The sequence below is a fragment of the Saccostrea echinata genome, unplaced genomic scaffold (assembly GCF_033153115.1).
Source record: "Saccostrea echinata isolate AGI-Se365-2 ecotype Australia unplaced genomic scaffold, CSIRO_AGI_Sech_v1 ptg000052l, whole genome shotgun sequence".
Lineage (NCBI taxonomy): Eukaryota > Metazoa > Mollusca > Bivalvia > Ostreida > Ostreidae > Saccostrea > Saccostrea echinata.
The window spans coordinates 12,215,675-12,230,153 of NW_026889801.1; the positions used below are offsets into that span (position 1 = coordinate 12,215,675).

At 30.6% G+C, this 14,479-nt stretch overlaps 1 protein-coding gene across 1 annotated transcript; it reads left to right on the forward strand.

Annotated features, from left to right (window-relative positions):
* Positions 1–1,004: 1,004 nt before the first annotated feature.
* LOC133203946 (nuclear receptor subfamily 2 group E member 1-like) lies at positions 1,005–13,166 on the forward strand. Its single transcript, XM_061339740.1, has 8 exons — positions 1,005–1,071; positions 6,404–6,485; positions 6,817–6,835; positions 10,344–10,479; positions 10,699–10,943; positions 11,109–11,346; positions 12,115–12,267; positions 12,874–13,166. Exons 1-8 carry the CDS (start codon positions 1,047–1,049, stop codon positions 13,140–13,142), a joined length of 1,167 nt encoding a protein of 388 aa, XP_061195724.1. The 5' UTR covers positions 1,005–1,046; the 3' UTR covers positions 13,143–13,166.
* The last annotated feature ends 1,313 nt before the right edge of the window (positions 13,167–14,479 follow it).

The window sequence follows — 14,479 nt, forward strand, 5'->3', positions numbered from 1 at the left end:
GCTGTTTGTACTTAAGTACATATGATAGAAACCAAAAAAAAAAATTGAATGCATGGGTTGGTAAATATTTTTGAACTCCTTTGGTTGTAAACTACGAAGAAAATGTTCACTTTCTATGATGTTCAAAATTCTACCATTTTGCAATCAACCTTACAGGTATGTCTATGCAATTTTGTATCGATTGAAAAATCAAAATATATGCAGTGAAACTCATTCATTTTACTGATACTAACATAATTTAGGTTGTTATTTTCATGATGTTTGAAAAAAAAAGTTTGTATCATCTGTCCTTAAGAGGCATTAAAAAGTGTCAGATTTCTTCAAAGTGTCACTGTATGCCTATGTTTCATGCGAATTGCTTCGTTGCGAAGCAGTTTTTTAATAACTGTTTTGTCAGATATTCAAAAATACATTTGCACTGACTCTACAGGGAGATGCAAAGTAGACATGAAGTGTAAGACCACCTAGATGTGCTAAGAAACCATTTAAATACCCTAGCTTTTTGTGAAATTCATATAACGTATCAATGACATATTAGAAAATTTCCAAGATACAAGATTTCTGCATAAGTTCTTTGAAACAGATCAAGTGATTCTCAGTTGATTTATATCTTAAACCCTTTAATGCGCACTTGATCCTAATGTTATCACCGCCCTATCTTTTACAACGTTTTATGTGAATTAATACTTTGATTTGAAAGTTTAAACTTCAAGTCTTGTTATATACTGCTACTCTCCCGCATGGAAAGGATCCAGTTCCAACGCTACCCCCCATTCTCTTTACTGACCAGTGAAGCTTTTGTCATAATACTTGCAATCAATACATTCTTGAGAGCGCATTGCAATTTTATTTAAATTAATCGGGTTTAAAATGATCACGATATGAAAGACTCTCTCTTGTCATTGGACAGCAGCGTGTATTCAATTTGATATCAGCACTGTCAAATTGTGTTATTCAATGAATTGAGTTATCATTGTTGCTCTTTATGCATACCCAGGCGTCCCATCAGCACCTGTTGTCGCCTGATATTTACCATCTTGTTAAAAATGAATAAATGTCAAGCCACTCCTAGTAAGTGTAATATTTTATACTTTGCTTTTTATCGAAATATAAATTTTACTTAATGAAAAGTGTGCAATGCTTTGATATCAATTTCATGCTGTATTCAAATTTATTTATTTTATACTTTTTATTTGTTTATTAAATTTTATTCATTTATTTTATCTTGTGCATCATTTGTTTGACATTGTTTACATTTTCTAAAACAAATTTAATTCATAAGAACAAAATATTTTGTCTATCTTGATCTTTACAGGAATATTTACGAATATCGTATATGTTATTTAATTGCTTAATTATTTAACATTGTACTTTGTTTTTAATTACATTTCATTTCTACTAAATGGGCATGGTCAAGAACTTGCTTTAATCGTTTTATGACAGGTCACTTCTTTAACATCTTCCTGTTTCAAATGTGTGAATCAAAGTCCTTGCACTAAATTAATATCGATGTCTTTAAAACCCCCAAAACGGTTGTAAATATTTAAAAGCTACAATTGTTTTATAAGTTGAAACAATTGATATGCATCACGTCTAAAGACTGCATAGAGAGGACAGTTTATTGCTTTTCTTTCAACTTGGCAAAAATACTTAATAGAATTTATACATTACTTGTATTAAGGAATTTATTTACTTATTGTATATCCTAAGAAAATGATGTTTAGATAAGTTATTTGTACATGTAGTTATGTGAGTTCTATATTTATTTACCAAAGAAACTAACTTTTTTGGGATGAGGTATTAGTGTACCTTTTTGAATTTCAGTGAATGCATATTTAAATGTACATGAATATCATGATTTAATTTTTTATGTGCCATTATATGCCAAATGCTTACATTACTTTTTTTGTTTTTAGTCACCTTTCTATTAGAATACAGAAAATGTAGAAGAACAAATGCTAATTCCAGTTGATATAACACAGAGAAAGGCTTAAGACAATTAATACTCGTATTTTTTTTTTAAATATTACAATCACATTAAGTATACCCTGTTTATATTAAGTATATGAAGTCATTCTCATGGATAATTGATTACCTATATCAATGATTTTTTTTCAGTAATTATTGCTCGGTAATCAAAATAGTTGACGTAGAAATTTTTAATTTTCTTTTTCCTTTACTATATTAAAGAATTTACAACACTTCACATTCATTTGAATATTGAAAACAGACTGAATTTTTTTTTAAAAAAAAAATTATATACTTGCAGATAGATACATTTATATATGTACGTAACATATCTTAGGTTTCATGCAAGTGCATATATACATTTTAACTAATTAACCTTTAAATCAAGCATCATGACAATGAATTCTTGTGGGAAGTTCTTCGGAAAACCATTGCCAATATATAGTTTACATTGTGTAAGTCTAGTTTGAATGGATTAGCTCCATTTACATATTTTTAAACGCCTTTTATTCATTTTTACTATCACATTTTTAAGAAAAAGGATAATCAGGAATTTTGGACGCAAAGGGTTTAATTATGAATTGACATTTTAATCAGAAGGCGATAACTGATTCATATCAATAAATTGTTTACTAAAATCAAGGCACGCAGAGAAAAAATATATAACTTTCTCAGTCCTTTTTTGTTACTGTTTTCATGGAAACGTTCTGATAAATATTATTCAGGGTTCATGAGACATTTAGAAAAGTTTCTCTAGACTCTCTTAAGTCGTGAAAAATACTTTTAAATATATAAAATTACTTAGTAACAATAGTTATGTAGTTACATTGCTTAGAAAATCAACCTTAATTTTTTATACGCGTAAGGAAACATAGTAAAAAGATTTTCCAACATATAAAAAAAAATATACAATTTTTTGGTAATTTTTTTTTAAATTTAATATGAGTAGACTTTTTTTAATTACCAAAGTTTATTTTTTCTCGTTTTAATAATGCATAATGATTCTTCGATTTGTTTGTTTTCTTAATGATATTATTATGTCTGACGAAACTTGTGAAGGGTACTTAATCAGTTTTTTTCACAACTCAGAGAGAGTGAAGATACGTGTACTATAAATTTTTACATCATGATAAGATAAGGAATGAATGAATTTACATTAGAAGTAATTTTTTTACGTTCCTTTGACAAATATATATTAGTATTTTAATAAAGTAGTTTACACTTTTTCATTCATATGGTTCTGAACAGCTGCTCTCCAGAGATAGATAAGCAGTAAAAACATTTGATAGAAATAAATATAGTCGAATTAGCACACTGATTTTTCCTTAAAGAAGGTATAGCACTGATAAATTGTCAAGCAAATATTGCTTTTATTTTCAATTTGGCTTTTTAATGTCACGTTGCCTTATCTATTCCTGTCGATTTCATTGTTTGCATCGTTTGATGACGATTGAAAACGGAAATAAATTGATAGGTATTAAGAATAGTAATATAAGACGGTGTTTATTTCGATTAATAAGGTGCGTTAAAGTGTTGGCAACTTCATTTAAAATATGTCCATGTTCTTTTGACAAGAGAACCGCTGTGTAAATTACGAAAGTCAAGAACGTGTTTAACTGGACGTGGAAGTTTACTTCTGTTTAATAAAATTCGAACGGAAGGCGGAAAAGTAATTTTAAATGTTGATAAGATTAAAATGTAAACTTCTGTCATGCATTTTGGAAGACACAAAACACACAAGCAGGTAATATATATTGCAACTGTTGTCAGAAAAAGCGCTCTGAAATCGAATTTTATTGAGAAATCGTCTCGTCGTAAAGTTTAATTTAAAAGAGCACTTTGATTACATTGGATTCGTAACCTAGGTTAAATAAAGATAAATGTCATTTGTGCTACTTCACCTGAATTGTGGCTTTCCATATTGAAATACTACATCGACAATACTCTTACAAATTGCATAATCCTATATGTTAAATGGAAAACGTCTATTTTATTAAGTCCTAAAACAGATACCTGGAATTGTGCTGCATTTCGACGTTGGTACATCTGATCAAATATTTATTTCGACCCCCGGGGAACACATTTATATTTAAGAGCCATGTTTTATGAATACTGCAAATGAAAGAAGAAACGATAGTCTAAAAGGTTATCTTATTTATATGCCTCGCTAAAGTCGTAGAAACCATTTGAAAATAATTACACAAAATATGCAGGATAAAATTATCAAATAAATTTCCTTGAAGAAATATCACTGGTGTCGCTGGGATAACGTTTTACATTATCAGTGTTGACTTTTCCTCATGTTATACTGATAAGCACATCACAAGATGAGATAGTCTTCATAAAGTTAATCATAGATTTGTCATTTTTTTTCAATTTTTTAACTTACAAAGCATTTTTGTTAAAAGTCATATTTTATACAAATACGTTCTTGTATTTATTTATTTTCCTTATATATAATTATTAAACATATTTTAAATTTTGGAATGATGGAAGCAACATTTGGATATTCAGGTGAAGTTGTATAATAGTGAGCAGTTCTTTGGATATATTTGAATAATTAAAATACATGAATTATATATCTTTACCAATGTTGAACAAAAGTCTACCCAGGTTCTGAACAATGAGCTTTTCAGTATTTTAAAAGTAATTCACTTTACATTAGAAATTTACTATTCGTAAAATTGCTTCCAGTGGATAAAACAAATATTTAATGAATGCACTTTGATATAGGGCAATATTGTTTTTGTGCTAAAAGTTACCATTTCTTTTGACATGAGAAACTTTCTGACAATGAACATTCTAGTAATTTGACCCCATATCAGGCCATTCAAAGATCGACTTCTATTTTTGGTATTAGACATTATATAGTCATATTTGCATAATGGATTGCCTTTCTGCTGAGGATTTGGCATAAATATTCGTCGTTTAAATGATGAAAATTCGTATCCGTTGCGTTATATCAACAACTTAAGCCCAAAGGCTTTGGCTTTCAAGGGAGGTTTTAAAGTCTTGAAACTCGATCTAAAGGTATATTCAATTATGTATTGTGGCCAGACATAATTACAGCATGAAATCATATTTTCGTTGACAAAAGGTAATATGTCAACACTAAGTTTAACGTTTGAACTGGGTTTACAAAAATAAGGTGAAAATGCGAAATAAAAACACTGTCTACCTCAACAGAAAGCGGTTTAGAGTAATGAATAAATGACCTTTTGACTGTTTGAATTTTCATTTACTTGGCCTTTATATAAGGAATATTACTTTATAATTCTAAATGGTGTTATATCCTTTTTCACTCTCTTACACATTTTAAAATGACTAATCTTTCGTAAAATCATTCTTAATATAACCTGAGAAAAACAAATATGTCACCAATTCAAGAAAATAACATGCCTTTAGTCTGAAATGCATACAACTTAAACTTGCAGTTTAAACATGTAAGTCAAACAGAAAAGGAACATAATATGAAAATAAAATGCACAGCAAAGTTATCATAAAAGATTATATTTCGGGATTGCAAATGCTACCTTTAAAAAATTATCCTTTTCAAATGTATTGAAACCAAACAAGTTTACCATTTTGAAATCTTTTATTTTTTCTGCAGAGGAAGCATTATTTCCTTAAATTTGAGCATATTGAAATTAATCATTTGCGAAGATTTTTCGGTACTAAAGCAAGAATAATTAGACATATAAATATATGAATTTTAAATTAATTCATGTAAAATTCACACTTTTCTGTTAGAATACAGCATCCCCACACCCCTCCAATATAATTCATTGAAAGGAGATGAATCAGTTATTGAGTGGATCCAATTTGCAATTGGATTGTGGCGTTCATTTTGTTTTATCCCACCCTTTTTTGATAGCACGCATATCAGTGCCTGCTTTATGGTATGTTTATTTTAAAGGGGGTCAGTTTGCATAATATGATGCCAAAGATTTTTGTGTTCTTAGAAGTTTTTCTAGTCTCTTCTGACCCCCTTACTATGTGTATTTTTGTTTTGCGTCATTTACTTAAATAAATGACATTTTTTTACTTTCAATACTGTTGTTATTTTCTTCTATCCATCAAAAAACTAGCTCAGTTGACTTGGCTTCAGACTTGCAACAATAACAAAGGAACATAAAGATAAATTTTCTTTCTTTAAGAGATCAAATAATGGGGGAAAATGTACTTTTTGCCCTTTCTTACTTGTAATTAGGTCGTAGCTTTTCCCTTCTTTTCTTTTTACTCTAAAGTAACAGAAATTGTCTTCTTCATTTTCTTTTCCTTGTCGGGAAAAAGTTACCTCTTCCATCTTTGTTCTTGCAAGTGGATAGTTGAGAATCCTTCCTTGGCTCCATTTTCAATCGTCACAACATACACTGTTAAGCAATAAATGCCCTTCACATGTATCATGTTCTTTACTGTTCGCCTTTCATTCTAGGCCGTATCCTGACTGATGTTCCATGTAGGGTGTGTCAGGACCATTCCTCTGGCAAACATTACGGGATCTACGCCTGTGATGGGTATATAATTTCCAAAAAATCAGACTTTTATATATGAATCAAGTTATCTTGAAGGCACGATATGAAAACATTAATTTTTATTTTCTTGTTCATGAAGTTCTTTATCTTATTATTTTACATTTCATAAAAAAGGTATCAAAAAATTAAATATTATTTTCAGATGAATTTGATAAACAAAAAGAAAACTATTTTATTAGATCGCAACAAGTATAAGAAATAATATCAGCAGTTGTTTTAAAAGAGTATTCTATACTTCATATTCTATGTTCTATACTTCACAAAACTTGCAACATACCGGTAGATATAACCAAAGATTATTATTTTATTTCAGATGCGCTGGATTTTTCAAAGTAAGTCTTAAATAACGTCACAGAACTTGATGTTTTTTCCTCTTTTAATGCTTAGGTGTCGCATTTTATACCACATGATCATCAATTTAAATTATTTTTTAAAATAAATATTCCCTTATCAATTTGCTGTCTTCGGTAAATGCAATGATTTCTCCAAGATTAACTATATGATGATGAAATATTTTTCCCCATAAAAGGGGGAGTTTCGATAAGGCCGCTTATCGGCCCACGTATTTTCATAAAAATAAATTTCGTTTTATTTTTTGAAAATTTGTTTAGAATTCAAGACATATATGTTAATTTTTGTTATTTATATTTTAAGAGTTTATATGAGATGAATTCACGCCGTAGTTGGCACATTCTTAGATGTACCCTCAAATGCTTTAACATTAGGCTAATGGGAAAATATAAGAGGGTGGCATATATTAATCGATGGTTAGAATATGAAGTGCATGAGGGACACTCACCTCGTTTTGTTCAGTAATTAGATATACTATGCACACTAATATCTTAAAATATGATGAGTGTCGCGTGTGCACTTCATATCCAAAAATTGAAAATTGTCTAAAATTCGCATATCTAAAATTAGAAGCTCCTGGTTACTTGATCTTACGCCGTGTTAAAATACAAAGCCAAAAGTAGCATATTTTTTTCTAAACCAAAGAGAACTCTCGAAAATATTAACATTAGAAAACATAATCGTATCCTATAGTTATTTCTAAACTTATTTCGTCGCCCGCGTATAACGTTAACGTCACATATTTAGCTCACCTACACGAAGTTGGGGAGCTTTTGTAATACCATCGTTATAGGCGTTCCAGGTTATTAAAAGTTTTTAATCAATTTTTTCATATCATCAGAGTCGCCTGATCTAGTGTGTTTTCTTGTCATCTGTCGGGTTTCAGATGCTGCATTTTCAGTTAAAGAAAGTCCAGGTTATTGTTTTAAAGCATTATGGAGCAGTGCAGCTATAAGCACTTGTTGAGAAGACGTGCTTCATGATGCATCTTCGGATGCACACTGTCAGACTTGCTTCAGATGCTAGATCTGACTTACATTTTCTTGATGAATGCTCAGGGTATATATTTTGGAGCATGTCTTATTATCCCTATCTTGAAGAAATATGCACCGATGATGCATTTAGGGTTTCACATTACCAGAACTGTTACAGATGCCGAATCTTAGATTTTCCGAATGACTGACTGAGAATTAGTCCATTCATGAACTTTCTTTATCAAGGATATGGTTATAGCCATTCCTTTGAATAGAAACTCTCCTCGCTTCAATCTGTTAGAGAAGGTTCACATATATTTCCGTGTGGTCTACAGGTAGGGAACGTAGATTACTTTAAGACTGGATGTTGATTTTTACGTTTCTGCAGGATATGATTTAACACATACATTTGGTATTTACAAATGTATTTTAAATTGCGGCTATGGTCTAGCAAATCAAATAGTGACTTAAGTTGGTGAAACAACATAAGCATCAAAAGGAAGTTGGGAAGCGCGAGGACTTACATGTAGGTCCTCGCTTGCCTTAATTGTCTCATTTTTGCTGAAAACATAATGCACCTCTTTAAGTGCGTAAATACTTTTAAGTTTAAGAATGAATAGAAGACATGCACTCAATGTATTTTAGTTTTTTTTATCATTTGGCTATTTATTCATGCATTCTGTAAGCACTGCATTAGCAATAATAGTCCACTATCGGCACACCAAGTATAACCTGGTTTACATTAAAAATTGAAAATGCCCTTTTTTGAAAAATCATTGAAGCGGAAGAAAATACCAACTTGATCTATAACTCATGTACCAAAACAAAAATCAGCTCAATATATGCGATTTTTATTTTTAGAAAAAACAAAACAAAACAAAAAACACCGAACCCCCCTTTTTTTAATTTGTAAAGTGCGAAAAACTAAGTGGAACAGACTGACAGATAGACAGAGGGACGGACGGACAACAGACAGACGATGAGGAAACCTATAGACCCCTCCGGCTTCATCGGTATGGGACTAATAATTACTATCTTGATAAAATATTTTGACTGGTAGTAATACGCTTGGTATTATTAAATACAATGTACATTGCAGAATGATTCTTTTAAATATACTTTAAAAATATAAATAGCTCCATTTTTTAATCGTACCAAATTCCAAAATCTGTTAATTTAAAAAAAAAAATTAAAATTCAATTTAATGATATTACGGTACATTTTATTAATACTATAATTAGCACAATAACTTTAGTTGACAAAAATGTGTTGCAAACAGTGTCAAACACATATCTTTACATTTGCTTTTCTACATACGGGAAAATGTTATATATTGATTATTAAGTTTAAGTATAAACTGTCGATTAATTCATTTTTTGAAAATTCCTGTCTTTATTATTCATATAGGTTTTATATGTTACATTCATCCTCTTTGGAAGAAGAGTTACAATTAAAACACGAGAAAAATCTTGCACCTTAAAACGCATTGAAATAAAATAAATATCATTAATTTTTTGTAAAGAAAAATATTGAAATTGGTTATTTGATGCCTTTATTCACATTTGTATTATTTCATTTATGATTTTGACATTAAATAAACTCCATTACCCCCTTTAAATATGACGCCTCCAAAAATCTAGGGAAGAGGGTATACTTAAATTTTTAATTATCACGTGACCAGAAAATGTGCAGTATAAATTTTTTTCATATTTTTAGGAAGATAACACTTTTATCTACAACATATCACAATTTCATTATATTTCTTGAGGGGCCGAAAAACAGCCTTATCGAAACTCCCCCTTTGCAAAACGTTTGGAAAACGTGTCTTTATATAAAACCTTTATAACTAAATCTATTCTGCAGCACAAATTAAACAATTCTTTTAAAAAATCTGTTACAAAAATAGACAAAACGTATGAAAACCTATTTTAAAGATCTATTAGAAAAAATAGACAATACATATGTAAGTCTATTTTATATAGATCTATTAGAAGAAATAGTCAATAAATAATCCTGTGTAAATCTCTTTAAAAGAGATGTATCAGAAGAAATAGACAATACGTGTGATTGTAAATCTATTTAAAAGAAGTATATAGGAAGAAATAGACAATATGTGACACGTGTGAATCTATTTCATATAGATCTATGTGTTTAGGCTTATTTTTAAAGGATCTTAGTAGAAATAGAAATAACGTGTGACTATAAATCTATTTGAAAGAGATTATTAGAACAAATAGAAAATACGTGTATAAATCCATTTTAAAGAGATCTCTTAGACAAAAATAGTCAACACGTGTGTAAACCTATTTTTAAGAGATGTATTAGAAGAAAAAGAAAATGCATGTGTACGTCCATTTGAAAGAGATCTCTTAGAAGTAATAAGAAGTAATAAAATATACGTGTGTATGTTTTTCCTTGATAGATCTTTCAAAAGAAATAGATGATACGTATTAAGATCTATTTGATAGAGATCAATAGAAGAAACAGACAAAAAATATGTTAATCTATTTCACAGAGATCTATTAGAAGAAATAGACAATACGTGTGTAAGTCCAGGAACCAGAATAAATGTCCTGTGGACAAGACACACAGAAATCAATGTAGAGCATGCCGACTTAACAAATGTGTGAAAGCTGGAATGAACAGAGACGGTAACTATACCCCAAAAAATAGTCAAAATGTTTCATTAAATGCTACAGAAAAAATTCGAATGGAATGGTAAAACATTCAAAGTAAAGAGGCAACAACTATATGGATAAAAAACATTGTACGTTGTTTCTACATGCATATATATTCTAAGGTAAAGTGATTTAATTTTTTTAAATTTATAAATAAAACATTTGAAAATAAAACATTATTATTCTTTACAGCTGTTCAACATGAACGGGGTCCCAGGACGTCAACATTACGGAGACAAGTCGCCATGTATCTTCGAGAATCTACGGACTATAACACTTTGTTATCTGGCGCCGTTCTGCCTTCACCGTACTTTGCTACTTCCTTTTACAGTGTAAATCCACCAGGGATGTGCGAGTCAGTTATGCTTTCTAGTTCTGCGTCTTCTTCTTCAACGTCAGCACCAACATCATCTGTTATTGTACACCCCACACCTCGAGTAAAGATTTTAATATTTCCCTTTAATAATAATTTGTATGAATATAAAGGTTGAAATATGACTTTTATGCATTTTTAAGACAACGCAATTTTTACAAAATTTGAAGTAAATTGCAATGTATTCAATGTTATAACACAACCTAGAAAAGAGTATATTTACTTTTAGTATCCAGCTGAACTGAGTGGATTCACTTTTCCGAGTAATTCAGCTGACTCTGTTTGTGAAACAGCAGCCAGAATCTTATTCATGACCATCAAATGGACCAAAAGTATCCCTGCTTTTGTGGGACTGCCTCATCGAGACCAGTTGGTTCTCCTAGAGGAGAGTTGGAGAGATTTGTTTATACTCAGTCTCGCCCAATTCCGGTTGCCCATCCAACCACACATTCTTATCACGGCATCTGGTACAGACTCGTTTTATTCGTATATTCTCTGCGTGTGATTGATTTGTAATACATGTATGTGTACATGCACTGTATGTAGTTAATATTAGTTTACCATTGCCGTTTTCGGATGAGACACGTAGTGAAGGCATTTTTTGCATAAAAATGAGCTTCAATATCCGACGAAACCGTTCTTTCAAATCAAAAACTGAAGAAATTATCAAGGAATAAGCGAAAATGATTTTTTATCATCTTTATGTAGTTAAATATTATTTAGGTTATGTAATTAAATTTTAAGAGAAGAAGGTTTAAATGACAAGAAAGAAATACAATATTTACATTCCATAATTATTTTCCTAAAAGTATTTAACAAGATAATTGCATTCCATGTGTCTGTGCAACGCATCATGACGTCACATTGGGATAGACTAAGACAATGAATTAAAAATTGATTTTAAAAAACTAATTTGGAATGCAAATATACGGTTTAATTTACATGTAAGCAAACAATATACACATAACCTTTTTTAATATATCTACTATTGCACCGTTATAACACAAAATTTGTGCTTACTAATTTGGATCCGCATCCTGTGTGAATGGCCTGTAAACATACTGTGTGAATGGAATGTAAACCAGCGTACGGAGCAATGCAGATTTGATTCAATTTTTCAATATACACCTTAGCTGCCCAACAATCGGATTTAACTATAATTCTGATTTTCACCACATTTCAGCTATAGTAAAAATGAGTCCAACGTCTTTGAAATAATGGTTGTTCTATTACAGGCTTGACATCAGACAGTAAAATGACATCAGAGAGAATGTCAACCTGTATGTTAGAAATACGGGCTCTACAAGACGTCATAGATAAATTCAAAGCTATGAACGTTGATCCAACAGAGTACACGTGTCTCAAGGCAATAGTCATCTTCAAGACAGGTACAACAAAGCACAAAATCTATTTGCAATTCATTTAGCTTAATGTGAAATGATTTTCTTTGCTTGATTTTCACTTTGAAGCTTCAACCCATGATACAAAGTTTCCAAAAATTGCCCTGTTTGGACGCTTGATTGATTAAATACAATTTGAGCCAGGTTGATTATATTTGGGATAAAGTGGAGGAAATTCATGTGCACAAGATATTGAATTAATTTTTTTTTATAATTCCAAGATTTATGGCTCTTGAATTCATAAGGTCTATCATTATAATCATCATTTTGATAGGGGTTTGGGATTTTTTTTATCACAGGGGATAAAACCATGATATTTATAGTCAAACATGGAGATAACGAACAGTAATCAAACTCAAAAGTCCATAGAAGAATTACAAATCGGCAGCAGAGCAAACACAGACCTCTAAATACATCATAGGTGGGATCAGGGGCCATGGAGGAGTAAGCATCCCCTGCCGACGGGTCACACCCGCCATGTGCTCCTTATCATGATCGGGAAAACGGAAAAATCCGGAAATAACTCAATGTATAAATAATGGCCTAATTAGTATGAATTAGATGAGCTCTACTATTTTCAAAATTCTTTTACAGCATTACGAAGTCCTGCTAATGAAATGAAAGCCCTACGAGACAGCCATGCTGTGGCTCTGTTACAAGATCAAGCACAGGTTACACTTAGCAAGTACATAGAAACAACATACCCATCTCAACCGTTCCGCTTCGGTAAACTTCTGCTATTGCTTCCACTGTTACAGACCGTGTCATCGAAAGTCATCGAGGATATGTTCTTCAAAAAGACTATTGGACACGTGCCCATAGATAGACTGATAGTGGATATGTTCAAATCAGGAGACTTTTAAGAACTATGGATCGGGATCGGGATCAGCGTAAAAAGAATACTACATTATTTACACCAACCAAATGAAGAAGTGAATAGATATCTGTTTTATTTTGCATATTGAAGAATGATTGAGGAGAATAAAAATGAAACGGGCTCATAAGAAAAGAAAAATTATCTGATGGTTAGAAGAGATTCATCTCAGAATCAAATAGACGATTTGATCTTATGTCATGGCATATGTTTGGGGTTTTGCTCATATTTAAAAGATATTGAAGTTTTTGCTATAATCTCTGATTTAGGATCCAGTGTTGTGGGTAACTATTTATTTGCATTTATATTGTACATTATTGTATGTATATGGTGAATTTAAGCCAGGAGATGTTTGTGTACTGTGTAATCGGGCTTTTTAAAATATGTTATATATGTTTTTATGAAATATATAATTATATAATAGTTGAACAATATTACTTTTTCTGTTTTTAATGCATTGTTTTACATTTTCCTTGCGCGTGTTGACTTCACAATAAAAAGTTGGATAATATTGTTTGTTGTAATGCATATTTTTTCAATTAAATTTACTTTATGCTTTTGCTTGTTGAACATGTTACATGTAATTTTCATTGGAATTATGGGACTCTGTTAGATAAGGTTTATAATGATCTCTGAGAACTTCCACGAAAACACTTTTATAATGACCTTTAGAAATTTTATTTGCCTTTGCCCTGGTTCTACTGTTTCATCATTTTAAAACAAATGTAACGTGTCCTTTTATCCACATATCAAATCTTAGACATATAGTATCGACGTCGATTGAACAAATATACCTACCACATAATTAACGACGATGATTTTAATTATTTTGTTAAATAAATATTGTTGTCTTAGACTCCCCCTTCTTTGCTTTTAAACACAATAAATTATTTCAACATCCATTCTACTAACATAAAATCAAAATTTTTATTTATATTTATAAAATGTTAAGGAAAGAACAGTTAAAATCATGATTTTTTAAATCATAGTACAAAATCTTCGTTTATTGCAAAACAATGACAAATCATGAATATTTAAAGAACTTAAACAATTTTTTATTGAAAAATCGGATAGTAAATTCATAATTATACTTATATTTTGAAATATTGAATGCCTAACGGATATATTTAAGAAAGGAACCCATGAGTAAAGGTTTGATCACATATTGCAAACATCTCTGTTCTTTTTTCAGTGCTTGTTCAAATGACATTGTTTTATTTCACATCCTGGGCATTATATACATTGTTTACCCGCCATTGACTGTCCGAATTTCCTCTAGACCGAAGTCGTTGATAGCTTCAGCAATCGATAGCTCTTCTTTGTCAA

Coding starts and splice junctions, on each gene's coding strand:
- LOC133203946 (XM_061339740.1), top strand. CDS start 1,047: ATGAATAAATGTCAAGCCACTCCTA. Junction 10,480..10,698: donor AGCTGGAATGAACAGAGACG/GTAACTATACCC, acceptor TATTCTTTACAG/CTGTTCAACATGAACGGGGT. Junction 12,268..12,873: donor AATAGTCATCTTCAAGACAG/GTACAACAAAGC, acceptor ATTCTTTTACAG/CATTACGAAGTCCTGCTAAT.